We start from the raw sequence: 25,702 nt of genomic DNA on the forward strand, positions 1-25,702 counted from the left end.
ATAGAAAAGTTTAAGGCAAAAGCGAGAAATGGGAAAAGAAAAGGCAGACATGGAAATTGAACTGATGTAAAGAGGCGGGTGGGTAAGAGAGGGGAAGCAGAAAAAAAGAAATGGCTAAAAGATTACTGAGGAGAAAAGGTTCTTTTAAAAGTTTCAAATGACCTCATGAGTGAAAATAAAAGAGCTGTCACTCCACCACGGCTCCCAGTTGAGCCTAAGAATGGATCACTGGCTTTGTCACAAAACTCGTTGACCCGTGTAACAGCCACCGATTAACACATTGTCGCATCTGATGCCAGCCTGATCTGCACCAAAGGGAGAAAAGGAGGTAATAGTGTTGGTGTGTATAAGACTAAAACAGAGAGACAGACAGAGATTGAGAAAGAGCAGAAAATGAAAGCAGTGTGTGTGTGTGTGTGTGTGTGTGTGTGTGTGTGTGTGTGTGTGTGTGTGTGTGTGGGCAGATGCCGTGATGGGACAGTGACAGTAGCTGTGTAGCTAATGATGCCACCTTATAATGGGGCCAACACATTGCTTTACACTCACACATTTCCACTGCATGACCCTCATTATTCCCTACATTTATGGCAACAGGGTGCATTGTGTGGGCATATTCAAAGACACAGCCAAAGTGTTAAGGATGATATTAAAAACAGATTTACTGATTTGGACACCAAAAAGCTGGTCTTCTATTATTCATGTCTGATCTAACAGCAGTATTCTGGAGAGGAGTACAAAGAAAGAAAGTGAGACAAGAGAGAAGAAAGGACGTGAAAAGGAATGGCAAAAATGGAAGATAAGAAAAAGAGGAAATAAGACAGAGGTGAGGTAAAAATGAAAGGGGTGTGTGTGTGTGTGTGTGTGTGTGTGTGTGTGTGTGTGTGTGTGTGTGTGTGTGTGTGTGTGTGTGTGTGTGTGTGTGTGTGTGTGTGTGTGTGTGTGTGTGTGAACAGGGGGTGGGGTTCAAAAGAAACATTATCGTTTTGTGTATTTCAGTGAAACAGCTCATTATAACCCAGAGCAACAACAAAAAAGACAAAAATTCTTCGGCTCCTACACACACCCACACACACTGGCACAACAGCATAAGAGAATACAAAACAATCTAGAGTAGCCCACAGAGGCACGATTGGTATTTTAAAGCATACAGTGAAAGACAGAGATGGAGTCCAGAGCAGGCGAAGCAAAAAAGAGAAGAGAGGAGGAAGAAGTGAAAGATTTTGCTACTTTTCTGGAGCCAGTACACCGAGGGTATTCCAGGATGGAGGAAACACTTCAGTGTCTCCCTCTCTCAGCACTCATTCGCTTATCCATTCACTTTTTCAGCACTCCTCCCCTGCTGTGGATTGAACCTGGCTTTTCCAAATTCCACTCAGTTATTTTCATGTTGGATCATTTCTTTTTCCAGTTATGTTTATTCATGACCAAGGTTCTGAAAGAGAGATAAGAAGCCAAGTGCTGAGCTGGCCTCGAGGGCTGTGAGGGCTCCAAGTCATGCTGCATGCACAACGACACAAGTCACACGCACACATGTAAATACATGAGAAAGCTCTCAGGGTGCAGGCCCATGAGAACACAAAAACACACATTTGCCAGTATGGTTTTGTATCACGATCAAACTGAGATATTTTGTGAGTGAAACTCCCAAAACGCTATCAAACTGCGATTGAGCCGGCTCCCTCCCTTTGTTGTTTCTGTTTGTCAGGGAGAGATTTTTTTTTAGAGATGTCAGTACCGAAACAGGCCTGACCCTTATCTGTCAGCAGTGTTTATCATGATGTCATGACAGACACACACATACCACATGGGAGGCTGAGTTTTTTTTTCACCCTCCCTCCTTCCTGCATATAGTTGTGTTTGTATGTTGCCTGCTTTCTGCTTTGTGCATACGTGTAAAACTGCTAGAGGGTGTGAAAGACGGGAGACGTGAAGTGCATGAAATGAGCAAGAGACAGAGAAACGGAGGTGTTTGTTTCTCCGAAACCGGTTTTAGTGCTTCCTTTTTATTCCCTCTCACAGGCTCAAAAAAAGAGAAGAAAAAAACTGCTTAGCCACTTTCCTATTTCTAGACATTAATCTGAGTCCCTAGACAAAAGCTAGACAATCTGATCTCCTTCCGAGTCGCTCTTCTACAGTTTTTGCTCCTTGAAAAATTCTAAGGAGTGAACTCAGAAATGCATCAGCCTGACATCGCAGCACCACCAATTTGATCACAGTGGTGGATTTGCCTAAAATAACCAGCCACATTTATACTTAGTATTAAAAATATTACATCATGTTTTTAAGGAAGCATCTTTATTTTTGTTTTGTTTTTTCCTTTGCTGTACAGACATTTAAGAGTAGGCAGGAACTTTTGCTCTGTCCCCCACATCAGCTGCATTAAGTTAAAATAGCCCACTGTGTACTCTAACCTTTCACCTTTGTGCTTTCCAATTAAATGTAACCCAGTTCCCATTTAGACAAACAGATGTCTTTTGACAAGCAGATTTTTCAGCCCTTGTTTTTTCTTAAACACTCTACACTTTTGGTTATTTGATGAAATGTGGTGGGCAGTAGCAAACTGTCTGTAGCCAAAATTAACAATGTATTATTATAATACATTATAACAGCGTATTATTAATATAATACATTGTTAAAGTCTCAATGCGGTATCAATAAGCTAACAGAGGCACAGGTGATTTTGTGTCTGTTCTTCTCGCCTGTATAAAAGAATTGATCAAACTCCCTGAAAAGAGATATATCCTAAAACAGAAGAAAATACAGAATAATGTAGACACCCATATCTCGTTTACTATTTTCACACAAACATTTATGGCCTAACCACCTCAAATGAATTTGCAGACCATAAACCTATGAGAAAGCAAGCTTGAAAGGACAAGAGAACATGTCTGGAAGTCTAGCACCACCTACTGTATACTGTGTGCAGGTGCAACATGTTTTGGATGATTTAAGGATGCAGATGTCAAATAATTGGATAAATAAAATGTAAATGAGCGAAACTGAGCACACAGCTTAAGTTTACACTGATTCCTCCGAGTGTTCCTGATTTGATAAAGAAACAGCAGATAGATGGCGACGAAATCCTATTTCAAACCCGCTCCTTGAGGCAGTGAAAGCATTCACCCTTCAGCCTGCGATTCCTCGTGCAAAAAAAATTCAAGGAGTCTTGACACTGAGCCTTTTCACCACTAGATGGAGTGGACGGAGAAACAGTAAAACTGGAAAGAATGGCGCGTTCTCCTCTAGTAGAAATCCTGGATGTGGTCCCAGCCTCAGGCTGCACGTACTTTTGAAGCACCGCTGAAGCAGACAGCCCGGTTCCTTGCACGTCATATGGTGAGGCTGGAGCAGAGCCAGCAGGGCCTCGTTTTTGGAGAGAAGGACCCTTATCTTAGTCAGCGTGCGCAGCCAGGGCCCCTTTATCTTCGCGGGGCTGGGAGGCGTATCCTTTCCCCCTCTGCACTCCCCTTCACATACCACTCTGACTCTCTCTAACACACACACACACGTACCCTGACTAGTCTACAACCTGCTTCAGACGACGCCCCACAACCCATGAGATTCCCACCCAGCGCGGAACCAAGTCCGCCGTGCGTCCTTTTCGCCCGAGAGGAAGCCATCGGTGTCTTATAATTGCCGGGCCGTGCGCGCAAGCTGCCCTCGGCATCACCTCAGCTATAGCACAAGGGGTGCCATCCAAAAGAAGAAGAGAAGGGGGGAGGAAAGGAAGGGGTGTGAGAGTGCTCCGAAAAATAAACAACAGGACACCTCGTTTGGAAGACGTCTGCGGCGGGAAGCAAAAAGGGATCTGTAAACTGAGTAAGTCGTGATTTTCAGTGTGCTGCGGTTGGTGATGTGTTTTCCTGTAGCTGACCTGCTTTTGGTGATTTGTTCAGCGGCTGGTTGTGCAGCGGCGGAACATTTAAGCATCAATCCTGTGCCTCGGACACGAGGGCTGACATAGCGGGACAGAGGGATGAGAGAGGGTGGATGAAATATGCATATCGAACAATATACTGGCTGTTTTGTAATAGTGAAATTCCTCACTGTGTATGCACTGTGCAGCTGCATTAATATGCTAGGAGGTTACAACTCGTAATCACAGGAGGCGCAGCATCCTTCAAGACAGATGAGAGCAAATTGAAAATAGCATTGCTTTGGCTTAAGTCAGCGGCTGAGAGTTACTGAACATCTGCATTATTATGTCATATCATCCTCTATTGCATGCCTAGAGGGCCGCCTTACACTACTGTACTTCCAATGGGGGCGACAGGTGTAATGGGAAGACGTGTTTACGCGGATGCCTTTCATGATCCGTCATGTAATATCGATCTGATGTGCGAAGCAAGTGTCTCTTCATTTGTTGTTGTTGTTGTTGCTTCGATGGTGAATTTCCAGTGGAGCCAGCCAGCCGCGCATGGCCCTCACTGCACGGGTGGAGAGATGCTGACTGGTTACAGACTGGAGGAGAGGACAGTAACAGGGTATTCTGTGTGTGTTGTGATGTGAGCAGTCCCCTCCAACATGGCGCGCATGAGCTGATAAACCTTGGCCATTACATACTCGTGTCTGGAATTTACACCGTGCAGTGGATGAGGCGCTTGGCTTTGTAGCGGCGAATGAAACTCTTAAATAGACGACGTTAGCTCAAATGAATCCAGGCGCAGGCTGCCAGCAGTGGCACAACCTGGCTTCTCCATCCTCCCAGAATATCACGTAGCCCGGGCTTGTGTGTGTTCTTCTGCTTCTATTCCTGTCTGTGAATAGAACAATGTCAGCTGGACCAGCTCCTTAATTTTTGCCCTGATTTTTTTTCTTCTTTTTTGTAATTACGTTTGATCACAGCATGCATAGGCACAAACGGACAAAGTGTGTGTTTTTGTTTGGTCTTGTGCTCATTGTTGCTCTGCGGGGCTTGTTGACTGTTGTAGAAAACACCTTTGTTGACAAGACCAGCCCTTGCAAGATAGCTGAGAGTTCATAAACATAACGGATCATTATTTCCCTGAAGTAGCACAGCACACTCTTAGGTATGTTCGTCAATAAAAAAGCTTAAGAGACACCTGTTTGATTCTTATAAATGCTGGGGAAAGTGCATCAGGGGGATTGATTTCTGAGGTTACTTCCAGCCAGACATTTTATCCTCTTGCTAGGTCAGCCATCGCCATCAGAGAGATGTTGAAAAGGAGACAAAATTAATTGATTTCAAGTCCCGAGAGCCTGTTTGCTTCACAATGAACATCAGTCTTTATTGTCTAATAGTGTAATTGACTAGTAAATAGAAAACAACGCAAAATGTAATTCTCACCACTGATAAATGTGTAAAAATATAGATATCAATTATGCATTATACCATTTAATATTCTAAGATTTTATTGGTAAGATTTAAGACAATTAATTATCTGGTCAAACATTTAAAAAGAGGTTGGATATTTGGTTTATTAGCAGCACTTCCTGCCTTCTGTTGTTTCATTTCATTTTATAAGCAGTTAAGTCCTAAGGCCCCAGCCAGGCTACATGTGAGTGGAGGGTCTATATCCAGTTGGCTGCTCTGTGTCGTGTCAGCAACTCACAGTGGAGGCGACAGCACTTGTCTTGCCCGCCCAAACATTATCTGACATTATGACTTTGGACAGTCACATTTCTGTCTTTGTCTTTTTGAATTCCTGCATACGTGCAGCTTTGTTTGTGCATTTCTGCCAGTCATTTTGCATGTATGAATGGAACAAACAGATGGATTGTTTATGCGTGTGTTGATGACTGTGCCTTGCACTGGCAGGCTTGGTACTGGGATGGGTCTGCGTTCACCAATTTAGTTAGGGGAAATGAGCCTGGTAACCGGAAGGTCATTCATTCCTATTCATGGCCAGTCAGTAAAAAAAAGTTGAGGTGAAATGTGAATGAGTAACAGTCTTTACTCTCAACTAACTGCAATCAAAGTGCCTTTCGGGAAGCCAAGAGGCTAATAATAGAAATTCTCATTGAGGCAACTCATAGTAAGCAGCATCCAAAATACACTTACAGTTATAAAGTCACAATGACATAACCTGTACAAATTAAAGAAGTTATAATCAGCATTTTCAGATTAACATTGGGACACATGACCATTTTAGTGTTATTCATCGGATTGTTTTGCTTTCCCCCCTCCCAGATTTTATGTTTTGCTTCATTGTCACCATGTATAGCCAGTGGCAAAATGCAGGTTTTCAAACAAAGCAACTATGATGAACAATTGTACACTACCTGCCCAGTGCCAACCCAAACAGACAGAACTCAGTGAGCAGTTGATGACCATTTAGTAGCTATAAGTCTTCCCTTAGGAATACCGATGTGAATCAAATGACTCCAAGCTTATCAATTCCTTTTATTATTTTCTGGCACTTAAACATTGCAATAAAGTGGCGTCACACTCTTGGTTCTCGACTCATATGCAGCTCTTATACTGTTGTCAGACTCTCAGATAATTCTCAGATAATAAAACAGCTGTTTTGATGCAAAAAATAAAACAAAATAAAATAAAAAAAACCTGTCTAGACCTGCACAGAAAACCAATAACAAATCAATAACATAAAGACTCAGACCTATAAGCAGAGTCAACACTGGCATTAGTATAATTAAAATCTTATCAGGATCCACACTAACTGTTTGTATAAATATCAGTTAATGCAGGTTTCATGAAAATCTTTTGTTTTAGAGCGGAGTATATGAGTAAATAGATCTAATTTAACGTAGAACCCTCGACAACTGTTGGGTTGCAATTTCCTAGAAGTTTTGCCAGAATCCGGTGGTACAGCATTATTACAAGTGGACAGGAGGCCTCTCATGGGTTCACATCCTGCCCTGAGCAAATAGCCCCAGAGTGATGGATATTGCCAATTACCCTCTCTGACCTTGCTGTCATTAAGAAACCATTTATGCAGTGGTTACAAAATCAGATCTGTAAGCTAGTCGTGGAAAATGAATGTCATACATTCCAAATGTCTTTAAACTTACTGTCCCATTCTGAAAGATGGTATTGTAGGGCAAAAGAGGAAGTGGATGTGAAAGCTTGCTCAGCAAGCATGCAAAGTAATACGGAGTAACATCTGGGCCGATGATGATGATGTGAGATATTCTTAGATAATGCTTTGCATTTTCTCTTTTTCTTAATCTCTGCCTTCTCTTTTCCTCCTGGATAGTCACTTTTTCTTTTTTATGACTATCTCTTATTACAAATCCCCCTCCTTGCTGCTTTGTCATGACAGATAAGGCAAAAGAGGATTTGTTTTTTTCTTCCCAGCGGATAGTGTGTCTTCTGATAAACTGTCATTTTTAGCCACTAAGTCGTTTTAATCTCAGAGGGAAGTGTGCTCAGCAGTATGTGTTTGTACATTTGTATGTGTGTGCCTGTGTGTGTGTGTGCCTACTGCCCAAAACATGTGCACTCCCACATGCTCATATGACTGTCATCAGTGTTGTTGCAGAGATAATATCAAAAGCCCTATTGATAAGCAGTAGATCACCCTTCGTTTTGCTCTGTTGATAACCTCATCTACAGGGTGCACACATGGCAATATGGTTTAAGGGGAGGAAGTAGGATGAATATTAGTCCTTGTCCCCTTTGTAAATCAAACTTTATTTTGTGAGAAGAGATTGGACAGGCTGATCTTGGACAAACATATTTAGTATAAACAAGTCCTTGAGAGCCTTGAGTAGATATTGGGACCATGCCATAAGGGAAGACACCTATTAGGCCTAATGGTTCCTGCATTAACATAGAAAGGCTGCTCCCGTAATGCAAGTCCATAGGTTTCCGGACATATAGAATTTGCTTATTGACCAACAAGAACACACCAGGATGCAGGAGACAGGCCACTACTGAAATGGGTTTTCTGTAAGCACAAGACAGTGTTGTCAGCAGGTCATGTTACACTGTTTTTGCAAAAAGGCTGAAGAACAAGTCAATAATTGGGATCACTATCCTGTTCTTTACTCATTCAGGTTTTTAATCTTCTGTCCAAAAAGGTTGAGCTTTTGTCCAGAACTCTAAGATTATTCATCCTAGGAACTAGGGCTGTTCATATAACGATATATATCGGATGACGATATAAAAACGTCTATCATTTCATTTTATGCTATCGTTTGTTTCGTTTCTTTGTGAGTATTTATTACACGGCGTGCTGCGGGGAAAAGCCTGTTCTAACGTTTGAGTCTAAGGTTTATTTTTTAGCACCTGACGGCTCTTTTTTGCTTCTCATCCGTAAACACTCTGCATCGTTCACGTGATTCAGTTTATTTTGAAAAGTCTCAACAGGATCTTGAGCTTTATTGTGAAAGGTTTATTGTGAAAGGTTTATAAACAAACGCTTGTCTGTCTGTAGTGTGGTTATATTAAATGTAAGAGAAAGAGAGAATTTTAAGAAAGTAATGTAGCCACTAGAGTGACTATCAAAATAATGAAAAAGTATTGCCATAAACAGTTTATTTTGAGACACCACGAAACAAACGATAGCATAAAATGAAACGATAGACGTTTTTATATCGTCATCCGATATATATCGTTATATCGAACAGCCCTAACTGTGTATGTACTATATTTCTACCTTTGACAAGCTAAACCTGCATTCTGACCTCTACAGCTATAATCAAAACACCCGGATCAATCATAAAGTGTCACAGGAGTTGTGGACTCAGCATGCACTCTGTGGATATCTAAACATTAACAAGCAAAGATCAAAACTCATCAGTTTTGCAGCGTAGCATAATGAAGGTCAAGATCGGTCAGATGAGACTAGTTGATGAAGATTCCAGGGAGAAGCAGCACAGGGTAGGGACACTGCCTCTGTTAAAGGTTTTTCATTAGGTATTTGTAGAAGGCAGAACGAGGAAGGAATTGGTGGAAAGAATGTGAGAGTGGAGATTTGTTGCACATTAGGAACTGAGTAGAAGAAATACTGGCCTGTCTGAATGCCTAAAAAATGTGGCCATTGTTGAAAAGTGCCTGCAAACCTAAATTTTTTACACATTAGAGTTGGCTGCATCCGAGTATTTCTGTAATTTTCCAAAGCGAAGACTTCATATTGACTTATTGACCAGCAGTGTGAAGGTTGAGAAAATAAGGCAGGGTTACGCAACACCTTCTCTACTGCTTTATGTCACAAATTTGAGAATAATTGCATACAAAAAAAGATTGTTCCCATTTTTGTGCCATTATGATTGCTGTGGACTGACGTCAGTCTGTGACAACAAATTTTTGGCTACTGATGGAACTTTCTTGCTCAAAGCATCTCTTTTCCCCCCCCCTTCTTTTGGCTTCTCGCTTTAGGGAACAACACAGGGGATCATCTGCCTCCATTTCACCCCATCCACAGCATACTGTCACACAAACTCTGTCTCCTTCACTATGAATCTTCTGCACGATCTTCCTCTTTTCCTCCTCTTTAGCTCCATATTCAGCATCTTATTTCCAGTGTATTCACTGTCTTTCTCTGTGTGTGTCTAAACTATCTCAGCCTTGCCTCAATCTGTCCCTCTCAAATACTCATTTCGAACCATTCTGGCCACTCCCACTGAAAAAAACTTGCCATCTTCAGCTTCCTGTCATATCCTCAACCTACTCTTAAAACTTCTATTTTTGTGACCTAAATTAAGGTAATCTTTCTTAACTAGCTTAATCTCTTTGTAATGCCATAATACCCATTGTAACTCATTCATGTTTAGTGTTGTGTTGCTTATTTTATGTTTCCTTAACAATTTTCCATTATGGTTGTTGACTTTGAGTGGCATGAATGGCCCCAATAAATAAACTTCATTAATATTGCTGCTAGACAATACAAAAAATAACACTTTCCAAACTGGTGAAGGATTTAATACAAATGTAATTGAATTCATTATTTTTTTCTAACTAGAAGACTGCATGAAGAGCACATGGTCTGCCAAGGCTAATTCACTAATGCACCATTTTAAGCAAGTGAAATTTAGCTGAATTTTTGTTTGCTCATGCTTCACTTCTCTGCCAAGTTTAATGAAATTTGTCTTTTTCCTAATGTTGCCAACAGACAACTCGTAAAAGTGCTTAGAGCGGTCAATAAGACTAGAAAAGTGATACATAAAAAGCAGTCCATTTTGACCATTTATGTACAGAAGAAAAGACAAAAGAGTCATAAAGATCACAGGAATACTTTTGATTGGTTGCTCATTTTTTGCTAGAAATCCTGCCACTACATATGTAAAGTCAGGATTCATTCATTCTTGCATGCTGTTGACACTGAAACAAGTAAGACATCAGAACTTTCCCAGTTTCCCCCGTCCCAACACATGTGTCTCAGTCTTTGTGTGACTTGCCATTTGCCCTCTCGACATAGATGTTACACAGTAGTTCACTCTCTTTTGTGCTAACAGAGCTGTTATTTATGGCTGGCCTCAAAGGGAAAGGACTTTTGCCCTCTGACTCCTGAACACTAACGTGTGACCTCAGTGGACTTCCTCTAGTTTTTATAGGCACTGCACTGTTTATATTTGGCACAATTTGTATTCTGCCTGAGATAGAAGGATGCAGAGCTGCGTGTGTGTTGGTGGTGGTTGAGAAGTCTTGGTGTGTATATGTGTGTAATGGCCTGGGACAAGTGTGTGGCTGGGGCAGAGAGGCTGGGAGGAGTATTGTTGTCCTTGTGCTCTTTTGGCCTGAAGGAAGGAAGCTGTGGAAGTGGGGAGTAGAGAGAAGGAGAAAGAAGGGCCACTCTGACACAGTCAGGGTGATTGGATTCGAGATCAGTTTCCTTTTCCAGAGTGTTTTAGCGTTTCTTAAATGCAGGGTCTGTGTCATTAACTCAAGAGTCATTTTCACCATCATCCTTCTTTCTGAAGAGGAAACATTTTCTGTTATTTTGTCTGTGTCTGGCATGCTTGTTCTTTCGGAAGCAGCCAGAAATGACAGTCTCAGTCACATCTGGGATTTCTCCAGATTTGCAGAATAAATAATATTCTGTTTTCTTATTTTTTTGGCTTGCAGCCGTTTCAGTCACCTTTTCTTTTTTTTTCTGGGTTTCTTTTTGTGATTGTGTTTGTGTGTGTGTGTACCCAGGAGTTTCATTATAGCTGCAAAATATTAGTTTAAAGGTTCTCGCTGTTGTGAATCACAGCCTAAGTTAACAAATGTCTTGTTTATTTGTTGTAACTTGGTCACTTTCGGCACCAGATGATTGGTGTGATTATCAACATCTCACTTTAGGAGGTTTTTATATTTCATATTTAAAACAACAACAACAATCCGATGGCATAGTAAAGTAGGAGGATGGAGTATAGAGTTAAATGCCCATGTTCATGGTCATATATGTAAATATTTCAGTGTGGAACATGTCACCCAGTGTGTGCGGCTGGCTCATTGATGTTTGGGGAGCAATTTTTGAACAGCAGCGGGTCTCTGTGGACCACAGGAATAAGCGCTGACAGGATTTAACTATATAAATGATACTTTTTGGCTCAATTAATTGCTGGCTTTGAGTGTTTCAGACAGTTTGTTAAGCACTTTGCTCTCAGACTGCAGGATTACTTGTGGTTCCTAGAGTTTCCAAACTGGGAGGCAGAGCATTGAATTATCAGGCCACCTTCCTATGCAAAAAGCTTTAATTCTAGATCCAGGAGACAGGCACTATCTACTTCTTAAGATCAGGCTTAAAACCTCCCTTTATGACTAAGCTTATAGTAAGGTGATATAGAAATATCACCAGATTTAACTTTAATTAACTCCACTTATTAACTATCATTTGAAAGTGCTCTTATCCGTCTTTCTCTCTTTGTCAAGGGACCTGATTCTGCCTGGTCCTAATGGTGCAGTAGGTGTTCAGTTCAGTATAGGTGCATTAAAGTGCTTACTACCTAATGAAGAGCAGATGCCGCACAAACAAGCTTTAAATAAATTTGTGCATCTGAGTATGTGTGAGCGTAGGAGGCATGTTCAGAATCAGCATGTTGGATTGCCCAACAGGTGTTTGTTTAAGATAATTTGAGGTAATTTGGACTGACACAATCTGCCACCGCTGCGGACAGAGAGCAGACCTATTGCTGTCTGGAGTCAAAGAGTAGCTATTCTCTGTCATCACATATTGGAAATTATCTACAGCAAACCTTCTACAAAGGCAACATGTAATGATTTAAAAAGTGTTGTTTTTGTTACAGAAGGTAGAATTAGTTTGATCAGGAAGAGATGAAATGATTTTTTTAAATTAGAAGAACCTGATGTTGATTTTATGTATCTTAATAATTAAGTGGAATGAAAATACTTTCTTTACCTTAAAAGGAGATTTTTTTTTTATCCTAGTAAGACTTTATGCCAATATAACACCCCCAACAAAGATATACCACTGGGCTATAATTCATTTACATTTATGGGCATTAAATTGATTACTTTTAGTGCATTATAGTGCAGTTAGAGTATGTAAAGTGACTGCTGGTTCCAGAGGACCATGAGCACAATGCTATTAGAAGAGAGGATGCTGTTGCTGTACACTGGCAGTTAATGTGTTCCTGGAAATGCTACAGAAGCGGTGCACTCAATAGGGAATTGGGCTGGTCATTAATGTGTTTCTCAGACTTCTTCTGATATGTACCTACCTTTACATTTTGTCAAAAATGTGGTTTTAGCTTGCTGGTTGTCTCTAAATCCGCCTGTTACGATCCATCCATCGCTTAGTCTTGTCTGAGTGATGTTTTTGATCTCTTGCATTTATCTGTGTCAGGCAAACCAGTCTCTTAGTGACTGTCTCCCTCCCTTGATGTCTTTCTCTGTCATAAATGTAATTACTCTTTTTACTGTGGCAAAGATGGCTGCCTGCTTTCCTTTCTCCCTGTGCGTCAATAATTTATGAGAGAGGCTGTAGGACATAGGCCCCCAGTGTTCCAACAAGGTAGACACAGTTTTCCAATATGTCCTTAAAATTTCATTGCAGTATTATTCCAGAGGTTATAAAATCAGGACTAGCGCTTACATTTGGTTTTGGACTGTTGCCGTTAAGTCTTGCATGCACAAGATTGTAAGTATTATTCACTGTTGCTGAATGTAGATGTTTAGATGCATCTGACAGTGACTGGATTGTTATCAGTACTTTTTCATATCACCTGATATCATGTCCATCTGACTAAATCTGGATTTTAGACTATTGTTGTATTTACCTTTTCACATTCACAACTTGGTAGTCAGTTGAGCAAAAAGAATTATTATTAATACTGGCAGGATAGAAGCAAAGTCCACGCATAATTCTTGTCTTTGTAACTAAAACATGGGCAGAATATCTGTATCACAATTGAGGCCATCCTGTGTTTAGATAAATGCATAATACAACCTTTGTACAACTTTTAAATTAAAATTCATTACACTTATCTATGCAAAGCTAACCTTATTTACAGTGTGCTTTAGCTGAACTGTGTCCAGCTAGGACAGCGTGATGGAAACTGATGTAACTATATTACGTGCTGATGTTTAATATACTGACTGCAAATTAAATGTTTTAAAGCAGCTGTAGCTCTCCGGGCAATCACAGCCATAGAAAATCACATGGTTCTCTTATTAAGATGGTGCGCTTATGTAGTGCTCATGTGATAAATTTGTTTTCAGTTTCGGTTTTGGACAGTGCAACACTGAAATGGATCAAATGTCAACAAGACGAATGGATGGCAAACAATGTGAAAAAAATGGTCTAATCGCTCAATAGTAACCTAATTAGTAAACAAGTGGATAATTACAACGAAGCCAATTACAAGGAAGAGGATCAAAAATAAAAAAGGAAACAGGGAAATACAGAAGAACTTAGAGAAGTCTATTAGCAATGCTAATGCTCAGTTAGCTGTTTAGAAATGCTAACTGCCAGCTAATTTCCAAGAGTTAAGTGCATAAAAATTAAGAGATCTATCACTTCCAGTCTTCAGTTTCCAGCTACTAATTTCACATTTTTTGTAAAAACTATAAATGACAGCGTATTCAAACAAAAGTAAACTTTTCTTCAGTGCTAAATATTATTTTCATAACAACAAAAAAAGATTCAACTTTATAGTGTCCCCAAAATTTGAGTAAGTTGCAGGATGTCCTCTCACTGAAACAACTGAAGTAACTGAAAATAAAGTGCTCCGATAGGAAAGAGGTGCAAATAACTGTTAAACTGTTAAACAAAAGAACGTTTAACAGATTTACATAACAAAGGTCATTTACTTAAATAATTTTCCAGTATGTTTATAATTTCACCAGATAAAAGGTCAGCCCCTTTCTGTTTTCTTGTCTCTATAATTTTTCCTTGTAACTGCTCTGATCCTTTGGCTTTGAGCTCTGGGAAGCTTTAGCAGCGTTGTTACTTTCTTTAAATTGTCCATGTTCATCTGGGTGAAGATTACGTGTCTCATTAGGTCTGTTCTAACACTTTGTGTCTTAACTTATAGTGAAGAGCTTTCATTCCAACAACCTGTTAGAATGCGAATGCAACCATTTGCCTGCACCACAGTGTGCATGTTGCATAATCTGACATAGATTAGGCTGACCAGCCGGTCACCAATCAGAGCCAAGAATGCTGAAAATTGACTGATTTCAGTCCCTAGCTGGTCGATCAGCACATTGCTAATAAAAGTCTGTAACTTACACATACATAGTAAGATTATGTCCAAAAACTGTTATGCATAATTACTTAATAAAAACAAAAACTACATTTCTGTGTGACTAAAAAGCAGTTGAAATTGCAAAAAATTTCTTGGTGATTTGGCACATTTCAGGTGTTCTAAATGTGAAGCTGTGAATGGTCTCTCTATCCTGCATTTTTAACAAATGTATCAAACAGTGGTAATGTGTTCATTGTATAATTGCTGTCAAGTTCAGCTGCGGGTGGGACCTGCTCCTTGACCTTTTCCACATTAAGATGTTTGGTCCTTTAAAAACGACAGAGGTCAGCTGCTCCTCCCTGGTCAAATTCCACCGATGAAATGATTCAGATGAGTTTCCAGATGTGCACTAATCTAAGGGCCCATCTTCGACTATAACCTGAGGGATGGGAAGGGACAATGGCTTAGGACAAAAATGCGCTATATAACGATGCCAAAACAAAAACTATAAACATAATTAATATGTTTTTTAATTTTGTTCTAAACAAACAATTATAAGCAAAATTAAGATTTGCTTTATTTTTGAGAGTGCAATCTTACCACATTAAGCCATATAAAAGCTGATTTGACTCAGTACATCCACATGTCAGGATCACTGGGTAAAGGCAAAAGTTGGGAAAATGTGTCTAGACGGTACAATATGTCTGTGTTTGTGTGTACTTCAGGAGGTGATCAGATGATTGTGGTACTTACTTTCTCCCCCCCAAGGGTCTCCATGTGATGGTGATGTGGCTCGATGGAAAAACAGAAGAGGGAATGGAAGAGAAGTGAGCTGTTTGATTATATGTGTGTAAATGCACAGGAAAGACAGTAATTGGACATGTTGCAGACTGACCTTCATGCATGCCTAAGTCTTAGAGGGTCAATGGTTGCACACTGAGCATGAAAAAAGATGCTTCTTTATCTTTTTTAGGTCAGCGCTGCTACCCTGCATGCCTTTGTGTGGGAAATAAAAATGCAGCCGCAAAAAAAGGGTGGGATAGGAGGGATGTGAACTGGTGATATGCTGCATTTTTCCACTCACAATCCAACCTTTGTATGTACTAAGCTGAGAAATGATACAATCTGTTACGAGCAGGGATGCTGTTCCTCGTTCCTCATCAACAACAACGCAATCAAACAATTTTAGAAATGTTACTGGCCTTGCTGTAGGTTAGGTTGACAGCTGTTTTTGTTATAGCTGTTTTTAAAAAGATTGGATTAGATGATGAGCCCATATATGTTGTGGTAAAGCTTCATTCTGGTCTAGAGAGAGCACACCATTCTTCTGTTCTCCATCAAACACTTAAGCAACCAGAAACTCTAGTCAGATTCAGAGAAGTTAATTTCTTCTCTGGGAGTAGAGAAAATGGATAATTTGACACCAAGTCATTCAGAACCTGTATTTAATAAGTACGTTAATTCTTACTTTGATCACTGTAATGTTTCTAAAGATTCCTGCTATTATAGCAAATTATATCTGTGCAGGGGTGTAATTTTATGTGGCGAAAGAGACATACTTCCCCTTAAGGTTTTATGTGAATCACCTTTTTAAATGTCACCTTTTAAATGTTTTTACATAAAAGTAATAATTTAAATTAGAGATGAAAAACCAAAAAGTCATTAGTTTGCCCTATGGATGTAATTCTTAATTAGGACTGCAACTTATCATATATTTTTTTAACATTGATTAACCTGCCTGCTGATTTCCTGAATAGTGGATTTTTACAAAAATATTTTAATCTGTCATTTTGTCTAAAACCTAAATGAGACATATTGTGTTTGTCCTCATTTTCCATCATTTATAGAGTCAAATGAAGGTTTACAAAGGACTCTATGCAGTCCTGTGACAAACTGAGTTCATCCCAGGATTTGAGAGCTTGTAGAAACACCTCTAGAGCAGGTAGATCTTGTATATGACTTCATCAGTCTTTTGAATTGTTGTGAAGACATTTTGGTCTATTCTTCTTTTCAAAGCTCTTATTCATTTATGCACAGCTCTCTTAAAGTCCTGCATTTCAGTTGGGTTGAGGTCTGGACTGGGCCACTGCAGTTTTGCTGGTGTACATGCGATCATTGTCCTGTTGTACGACCCAGTTTTGGCCAGCCATTAGCTTTTAGATACATTACCTTCAGAATTTCTGTATACGTCCACTCCTGGGGAGATTGAGACTTTGCTTGAATACAAACAAATAAAACCAGCAAATTGCCAGAACTGTATCATCCGTTTACAGTCGCATAAATCAAATCTCGCATTTATTAAAACAGTAGTTTTCTCACCTAGATGTTATATTTAATGTAAGAATTAACGGACTAGTTGTAATTTTTAAATGGAAGATTATATCCCAATACATTAGACATAGTTATAAGAGATATAATTCCCTCTCAGCACAATAATACTTACCAAAATAAAACATATGTGGAGACATTAGCTATTATTGTCACATAACACATGTTGTCCTTAGAGAGCTGAAAGTAGTCAGGGTTAAATATAGTATATGAATGTATCAACGTCATAATACCCCCATATGGCACTCACAGTTGTTAGTGAAGGTGTCTATAGCTTGCATACTAAAATCCTTGTACTGAATTCTTGTACCCAGTCGATTCTGTCTTATATAGTCTTTATAAATTAAAATTTTCCAGTCTGGGATCATGAATTTATCTCTATGTTTAATTTGCTCTAGAGGTCACGATAAGTGCTGCCTTTTGGATCTGATAATCTCAACTATTTACTACAGAAAAAGGTGGAACTCAGTGCAGGATTTATCACTTTTTCATAGCAATAGCTTTATCCTATCTCCGTTAAGCAACAGTGTGCAGTCTTTTCCTCTGGCTTTAAGTTTTCATCTGTCCATCCTCCATCCTGAAGCTCTTGTCTGGAACCTATTAAAGCAGGAATCTCCAGCAGAGCCCTCGCTGCACATTAGCATGCCTGCACCAACTTTTCCTGACTGGAAAGAGACTCTGATTTAGTGCCAAACAGAAAGATATTTAACCTCAGTCACTGAGAAATCACTGGAAGGTAAATGACCGGTGAGCAAAAACTAGGGGTCACAGAATATTGCTTGACGCTGTGTCTAATGTCTGATGTCGCTGGTCATTATGAGACGTAACTCTTACTCCCTCCCCCTCCTCCCTTCTCTCTCTCTCTCTCTCATGCTGCCCCTTAACTTGTCTGTCCTTCATCAGGATGGCTGAGGTGTCACATGAGGAGAGACTCCAGGCCATCGCTGTAAGTTATCTACACACATAGACACATTCTGCTTTCTATTTTCTATTTCATACGCACACTTAGACACACACACAGAGTGCACATCATGCACACTGATGGCTGAAGAAACAACAAATCATTGCTGCTCGTCATGGTCTGACTGCCAGTCTTAATGACTCAACCTTTTAGATCCCATCTCCTTCATCCATTAGAGGACATCAAAAGCTAATATAGTAGCTACAGCTCACTGCGCTTTTCTGTCTGTTCCTCTGTCTCTGTTCATCTTTTATACTTCACAAATGTTTTATTGTCACTTGTTGCCTTTTCTGTTTTAACATCCAGGTGTCTGTTTAGCTAAACTTTGTATATTGCAATCTCTTTTTTATTTTACCTGTGGCAGATATAGGGAAACACATTTATATTACTACATAATATCAGTTTAATGCCAGTACTACATTCCTATGCCTATGGTCAACAAGCTGTATGTATATAAAAAATATATTGGTTGACTACTAAAGATGCCGTATATGCAGCTCTATTTATTTGAAGTTACCAAAATTCCTTGGTTGCCACACTAGTACTGCATAAATAAATATATAGTTCATATTGTTCTTTAAAATTATGATATTATTTCTATTTCTAATCTTTGTAATATGCATTTGTGCATTTCCTACCAATCTTAATGCATGTATATCATAACAGGAGAAAAGGAAGAAGCAGACAGAGATTGAAAACAAGAGGAGACAGCTGGATGATGACCGACGGCAACTCCAGCATCTCAAGGTACACACACATTCACAGGCATACGCATTTTCCACGTATCCCATAAGAATACTTGGTGGTTGACAAGAATACACACAAGTATTGGTGTCCACAACACATTGATCTCATAGTATGCACAGGGCACTCTCAGTTACCTCCTGCTCACTACTTCATCAGCACGTTTCCCCTGCTTCTCTTGCCGCTGGCCACATGTTTCCAGTTTAACTGTTTTTCCACCTTGTGTAGGCACATATTGAGTTTGTTGGATTTCTTCCAGGAAAGAAATCCATCCACCTTTTTTTATGTGTATTTGTATATCAAGTATTCTTATTTCATTTGTTGAAGTAAGCAAATGAAATTCAGTTGGTACACAGAGAAGCTTGAGAGCTAGTTGAACCTGAGCAATAGATTTTTTTTGTTTTGCAGTCACAGTAGTCATAGTACTAATTATCTTTGTTGCACATGTTTAAATGTTATTATTTAATACTATCACCTCCCATCTACACTTGTGAATTCCTCCATCTGCTACCAAAAGAGTGCTTGCAGTGCATAAACTGGGATATTTGACCCCAGCATCACATTGCTCATCCTTCGTGAACATGCCAGTTTGGCTTTGTTTGAAATGCACTCGAGCTCTCCACTGATAAAACTAATGTACAGTATGTGTCATCTGTACTCCTACATGCCTCTCCCTTCACAGAACTTCTAACAAGCTAACAGAAACACTGCCGGTCAGCCCTCTGCGTGTTTCTGGGATTCATGCTCTTACGTGTGTGAGCAACGTTAGACACCCACACAACATTAAAATCAGCAGTTCCCTTCAAATATATCTGTCCAACATAGTGAGATACTCCCCAACTGCTGCTGTCACGGAATGTTCAGAATGGATAACAGATAATACCAAAAGCTCCTCCACATGCTGTTTATACACACACACACTCATGCATGTAGACACACACTCATTATATCAGAGCCAAGGTTTTTGTCAGCGTATGTGTCAGCGTTATCAAAGCTATTTCAGCCGCCGACAATTCAGCAGGTCACAGATAAGAGCAAAGGTTGAGGTGTGTATTTGCCATGTGCACACGAGTATGTGTGTGTGTGTTTCTAAAAGTGACCTGTACTGTTGTCCCTGTGTGCTCCCACTTTTTCTATTTTCCAGGCAAATCATTGTAAGTGTGTATCTGTACATGTCGCGTCCAGTTGTGTGTAGGTTGCTTTATAAAGGAACACAGAAGCTTCAGACAATGCAGTGGGCTTTAGCAGAGGAAACAGATTTTTGTCCCACTCCCACCAACAGGAAACAGCTCTTACACCCACCGCACCCCACTTTCGTCTCACACACACACAGAGGGGAAGTGTAATCATGCTGTCCAGGGTTGTTAGAAGGCTCTTTGTGTGGACCACAGCAAGTATTCTTGACTCAGAGGCAGACCGATGTGGAAATCCTAATGAACGTCTTTGCTTACGCAGTACATTTTTTTAGGCATGTACCCCACCATTAAATCACACCAGTACATGATTAAACACACACACATATATGTACACAGACTTGTTAACACAGAAAATGTGGTGAGATATGATTACGCTAACAGGAGTCAGCAGTCAGTAAATGTCAACATGGTGTATACAAGTTGTGATTTTTCAGAATAAAACAATTAGCCAAGGACATTTGCTTAACCTGTACAAGAGACAAAGGCTAAAAGTACAACATTTAAGCTTTGGGCCGCTAAGTCACTTTCGCCATCCTCTTATTATACCACAGACATTAGCTCAAAATGAAATGAAAGGAAAAAAATGTAAATTTGACGAAATGTTTGACAAAAAACATTTATGCTACACGGACCAGAGAAACTTTATTTTGACAAAACTGACTTTTGAATAGATGCACAATGTGATTTGAAATAAGCTTCTTCTCTTTCCAGCTGTTCATAACATATCCATGTGTGGATGGATGCTTGCCTGCGTGTGCGTATGTCTGTATCCCAGTTCCGCCCTTTGTCTGCTACGTTAGCAGCTTTTACTCCAAAGAACAATGGAGAGACGTTGTTTCAGCATTCCTAGCTTTTCAACTGTTCACATTGACTGGTGTGTGTGTGTGTGTGTGTGTGTGTGTGTGTGTGTGTGTGTGTGTGTGTGTGTGTGTGTGTGTGTGTGTGTGTGTGTGTGAGTGCTTCCATATGCAAGAGTGAGCACATTAAAGTGATGTCAGGCACTGGCGTAGTAGGGTGTGGCTCACGAGAGCAAGCAAGATTCAGAGAGTAGTAAGAGGGCAAAGCAGGTTTAGATTCAGTGCCCAAGAGACCATGCAGGACTGTGGAATGACGAGTGTTGAATTACACAGTGTTAAGTGTGTGCTCTAAAGCTCTGCAGCTGGATGTCTGAAGTTGAATTACTCAGTGGAGAGGGTAAGATTTTAAACAGAACAGCAGATAAAAAAATTTAAACACGGATATAAATTGAGGGAGATACACCCTGACATTTACAACCCTTTTTAGGTTCCTAAAATTTAGGATGGGCAAAGAGGCATATGCTACACGAGGGAGGAAGGGGGGGGGGGGGGGGGGGGTGTTTTTTTGTAGAAATTCTAGTTGCATCACTGGAGAGGAATTCGCATCAAGCACATGTCCAGATTTTCAGCCTAACTTGTGAAAACAAGAGCTTTTTTTTCTAACACTTTTCCATATGGTCAGGCAGGGTTGTCTTTTGCTGCATGGTCCAACAGCTGCGAGTAAGACACACTGTTATATTTACCTCAGAGCACGCCAAGTATTTGCTTTGATATTAACTCATCCAGAGGATGGATGGGGATTGAAGATAAGAATACTGGCCTGGTTGGAAAATAATAAGGAATAATAGTAGTCACTGTTAGTTTTCTAAGCTTGTTCATAAAGATATTACTTGGAATGAATTAAGCCCTAAGAAATATTTGATCTAGTTTAAGATTAGAGCCACTTCCTTTTTTTTTATCTCCCAGCGACCTCTCATTCCTGTCTTTAATTTAGTATAATGATATTAAATACATGTTTGGATTTCCCAGTTTGATACCAGAAGTCCTGATCCACTGGCCGGGTGCCATTTAGTCCACTTGGCAAACTATTTGGCAGCAGTTAAAGTGTTTGACAGAATCCCTGAGTTTCAGCAGTCAGCAGAGAAGTACGAGACTGCCTGGCAAGAAGATGTTGTTGCTTTAGATTAACTAAAGAGTTCATCATTAGTGTCAGAGATGGTGTCACTAATCTCTTGTGTAAGAAAGTACATCGATGTCCAAAGAGAGGCTGACTCTGTGCAGCATGTGGAGAAATTGAGGTGCTTCTAACGTTTTAACTACTCAACTTGTGCATAATGTATGCATAAAGATCTTCCATAAGATCCTTTCAATGTAGCAAGCATGCACACAAATGCATCAACACCCATGGACACATCAAGTACATACACAGTAAAACTATATTCCTTGTCTTACCATTGCTAGATCCATTTTATAGAACGTAAGTTAAATGGTCTGGATTACCTACACTCTATCTGTGTTCTCAACATCTATATTATCCTTGCAGTCAAAGGCACTGAGAGAGCGCTGGTTGTTAGATGGAGCTCCAGCAGAGGAGGAGACTCAGAAGCGTCTGCAGGAGGACGAGGTGAAGACCAAACTTTTGGAACAAGTCATCCTCAGGTGAGCATTTTAAATCCACCATATGTTTAATTTTTGAAGCAGTTTATCCATTGCTATTCTTTTATTTTGAAATTAACCGGTAAATTGCTACAATATTTAAAAAACCAGGAGTAGCAGTAGCAGTGTGATTTAATGGTGTTTTGATTTGCACTCAGAGTTTGCTCAAATATAATACAATTTGTGGTCATGAATGATCCACAGATTTTTTTTTTTTGTGTGTGTGTGTGTGTGTTTCCGAGCCAGGCTTGAGCAAGAGATTGAAGAACTTGAGACAGGTGTGCCAGCCAATAAGGGTGTGGCCAAAGAAAATGGAGGTAAGTTTGGTGCCCATGGCAACATATTGTATCATCACATGGGAAACCATGGCAATGCAGCCTAAGCGCAAGTGTCACAAAGACAAAGTGTGCTCATAATAACCTCTTGATTTACTCTGTGAAATCGGTTCTCCATGCCGGAGGTCATTTAAACAATATTTCCTTTCTTTCTTTGTCCTACTGTCTGACCCTGACCACGCTCTTTTCTCATGCACTTCCCTAATCTCTCAACGATGCTTTGGTGCTCTCTATAGGTGAAAATGGAGTAGTGCAGACCTCTGGTCAGACACCCAAGAGAGAGGTGACAGGGATTGAGGCCAAGCTGCTCGGCCCTAGTCCTGACCAGGCTAGTGCAGACAACCCAGTTACTCTAGTGTTCATGGGCTACAAGACCGTGGAGGAGGAACAGGAGACTCGCACGGCCTTAGGAATGGACGGGGTGGATGGCAATGTCAAAGCCGAGTTTGTTGTGATCGAGGATGGGGAGGAGAAAGCGGGCGGAGACGCAGCCACAGAAGAGCAGCCTCCACCTAACGGAAGCATGGCAGAAAAAGAGAAGCCTAATGAAGGTGGGGAGGAGGGCGAGAAGGAAAAGGAGAAGAAACAGACCTGCAAATGCTGCACGGTCATGTGAGGCGTATGTGCGTGCGTATGTGCGCGTGGGTGTGTACACACTTTCACCTTTGCAGGCATGTGTGCCATTGCATGTGTCTGTATTTGCAAATGTGTGTAACTTTTTGTTTTTGTGTGAAAGTGTGTGTATCGGGACTGGGGAAAAAAAACAAAAAGTTGCACAGCCAATATACCAACAATGAGAGCCAATCCAAGCTCCAGCTACAACAAGAACCACAAAGACTCATAAGTACACTTTACTCTATATTCTTTCTCTGATATGTATTTGACTTTTGATTTCTATTGATATTTTTCTATTTTTCTGTCTTGACATTTATATTGTATTCAGTATGTATAACTTTATTATGGGACTGTGTACTGTAAGTTCATTGTTACTATTGTTGGGAAAAAAAGAAAATGTATTAGCTCTCTGGACTGTACTGCTACTCAGTTGGGAAAATCTGGAAACTTTAAATCATTTAAGAAAAAAAGCAAACTATGAAGGACACAGATACTTAGATATATATATTTCTCTGTTTAGGCCTAACAGCTATTTATCGGTCAATTTCATATTGCAATATTGTCTAAGATATTATTTTAAATAGTATTTTAATATATTGATATGAAATTATGTTTTATACAATGTATTTATTGTTTTTGGTTCTCTGTATCATCTTCAACCATTAACTGCATGTAAGCTTGTAAGCACTACCACAGTCGTGTCACACTCATACAAGTGTCTGTGTTTTCTTAGACTCATACGTGCTCATATCTTTAGTCACGCAAGTCTTTCTATCAGTAACAGTAAGTATAATTGGCATTGTTAGAGATATGCGTTATGTCGAAAAATACAGCAAGGAGACAAAGATAAATATGATCACTAACTAGGTTGCAAATCACAATAGTTTCGTACTGTATGTGGCACATGTACATTAAGATCACGGCTGTTGTGTTTTTTGAATGCAGCTCTGTTTCTCAAAACGTTGCAGCGCTGTGCAAAATGTAAATAAAACCAATGCAATGATTTGCAAGTCATAAAAACTGTACAGTTACTGAATAATAAACCATAAAAAAGGTTAAAAAAAATATGATTGTATTTTTGAAAATGTATTCTCATTTTCAATTTGACTGTAATATACGGTTAAACAGTACATGAGTGGGTATAAAAAGTGCCCATTTCCTTTAGAAGTAAAAGATGGGAAGATGCAGAGGGGTTCACCACTCTGTAAAAGTCTGCATAGTCAAATAGTTCAACAATACAAGGAAAAGTTGAAAGAATGTATTAATCTGTTCACAATTTAAAAGCCATAATTGGTAACATGGAGTGCTTTTTGCACATGGCTTGTTTAATCTGTGAAGGCACCATTAATGCTGAATGATATCTACAGATATTGGAGTACCATATGCTCCCATCTAGACGAGACCTTTTTTAAGGAAGTCCTTGTTTATTTCTGCAAAACACTGCCAATACACATTGTGCACATATAACAATAACATGGGCTTACTACAAAGGAGATGAGTCCCGGTGCTAAAGTGCATCTAGACGTGTCACTCAATTTAAAACATTTGCCGTATTTTGCTAACAAAGCTACGTCAATTGATCTATTATACATCAAATAAAAGGATACAAATAATTTGCTCTCCATTGCATTGTATTTTATTTACTTTTTGAAGAAGTGTTTCAACGTTTTTAGAAAAGGCCTGTAAGATGAAATCACTTTATGATTAGATTCATGAGATCATTACACAGTGTTTAGGAAGGCCTAAGTAATTTTCTTCTTACAACAGTAGAATCAATGTATGTCTTAATGAGGTAGCACTGCATGAAGCCTTGCAACTGTTTCAACTTGTCTCTTGTTAGGTCTGTAGCATACACTATCACATTAACATGAATGTAAATCCAGGGGTTAAACTGGGATTCATCCTAGCATAATGAGAAGAGGAGGGCTTGCTCAGCTCACTATTAAAAAAAAGCTTTTTGTTTTTATGTACCAAATAAAATTTGATGAATCAGTCATTTCACTGTGTCTTGGTTGGCTGGTGGTTTCTGTTCTGCTTATACTCCCAGTTTAACCCCTGATTCTTTGTTTGTACACCTGGGCCTAATTGTGCTTGAGTAGATTTACAGAAGAAGAAAAGAGAATGAGGGCATTTGAGTAGATTTTTTGCAAATATTAATTATATCTTTGGACACATTATAAAGACTTCAGCTTTATCCGGGTATCCAAGCATTTAGCTTTCTTCCACTATTACAGATAGTTTAAATTCTTGAAAAAAAGCATCTCAGCCACATTTAATGGTAGACAAAATATGCATGTACATTATAGCAATTCAAAGTAAAAAATCTGATGTGTTTGGCAGACATATGCAGTTCTGGATGAGCTTGGTCAGTAAACTGTACTGCCAATGCTTCTCCTTCCCCAGGGTCATCCATGTCACTGAATCACCTAAATGTTATCACCATTATTTCCTTACTATACTGTTTCATTGTTATTGTCAAATCATAGCCACACCTTCTATGCTTGGAGACAC

General features: G+C 39.7%; 1 protein-coding gene across 4 annotated transcripts; it reads left to right on the forward strand.

Annotated features, from left to right (window-relative positions):
- The first annotated feature begins 3,285 nt into the window (after nucleotides 1–3,285).
- Nucleotides 3,286–24,256, forward strand: palm1b (paralemmin 1b). 4 transcript variants are annotated; one of them, XR_013903757.1, is made up of 8 exons: nucleotides 3,472–3,819; nucleotides 15,328–15,386; nucleotides 17,791–17,833; nucleotides 18,515–18,595; nucleotides 22,129–22,244; nucleotides 22,488–22,558; nucleotides 22,813–23,283; nucleotides 23,356–24,256. XR_013903757.1 is itself a non-coding variant. In XM_026151995.2 (7 exons), the coding sequence occupies exons 2-7, from the start codon at nucleotides 15,340–15,342 to the stop codon at nucleotides 23,190–23,192; spliced, it is 738 nt and encodes a 245-aa protein (XP_026007780.1). In that variant the 5' UTR covers nucleotides 3,472–3,819; nucleotides 15,328–15,339; the 3' UTR covers nucleotides 23,193–24,256. The 4 variants fall into 4 exon arrangements, 3 of the variants coding, with proteins under 3 accessions (XP_026007781.1, XP_026007780.1, XP_080150024.1); XM_026151995.2 differs by having other exon boundaries at nucleotides 22,813–24,256; XM_080293898.1 differs by having other exon boundaries at nucleotides 3,680–3,819; nucleotides 15,285–15,386; nucleotides 22,813–24,256.
- The last annotated feature ends 1,446 nt before the right edge of the window (nucleotides 24,257–25,702 follow it).

This window comes from Astatotilapia calliptera, chromosome 19 (genome assembly GCF_964374335.1).
Source record: "Astatotilapia calliptera chromosome 19, fAstCal68.1, whole genome shotgun sequence".
Lineage (NCBI taxonomy): Eukaryota > Metazoa > Chordata > Actinopteri > Cichliformes > Cichlidae > Astatotilapia > Astatotilapia calliptera.

Coding starts and splice junctions, on each gene's coding strand:
- palm1b (XM_026151995.2), top strand. CDS start 15,340: ATGGTGATGTGGCTCGATGGAAAAACAGAAGAGGGAATGGAAGAGAA. Junction 15,387..17,790: donor GAAGAGGGAATGGAAGAGAA/GTGAGCTGTTTG, acceptor GTCCTTCATCAG/GATGGCTGAGGTGTCACATG. Junction 17,834..18,514: donor AGAGACTCCAGGCCATCGCT/GTAAGTTATCTA, acceptor ATATCATAACAG/GAGAAAAGGAAGAAGCAGAC.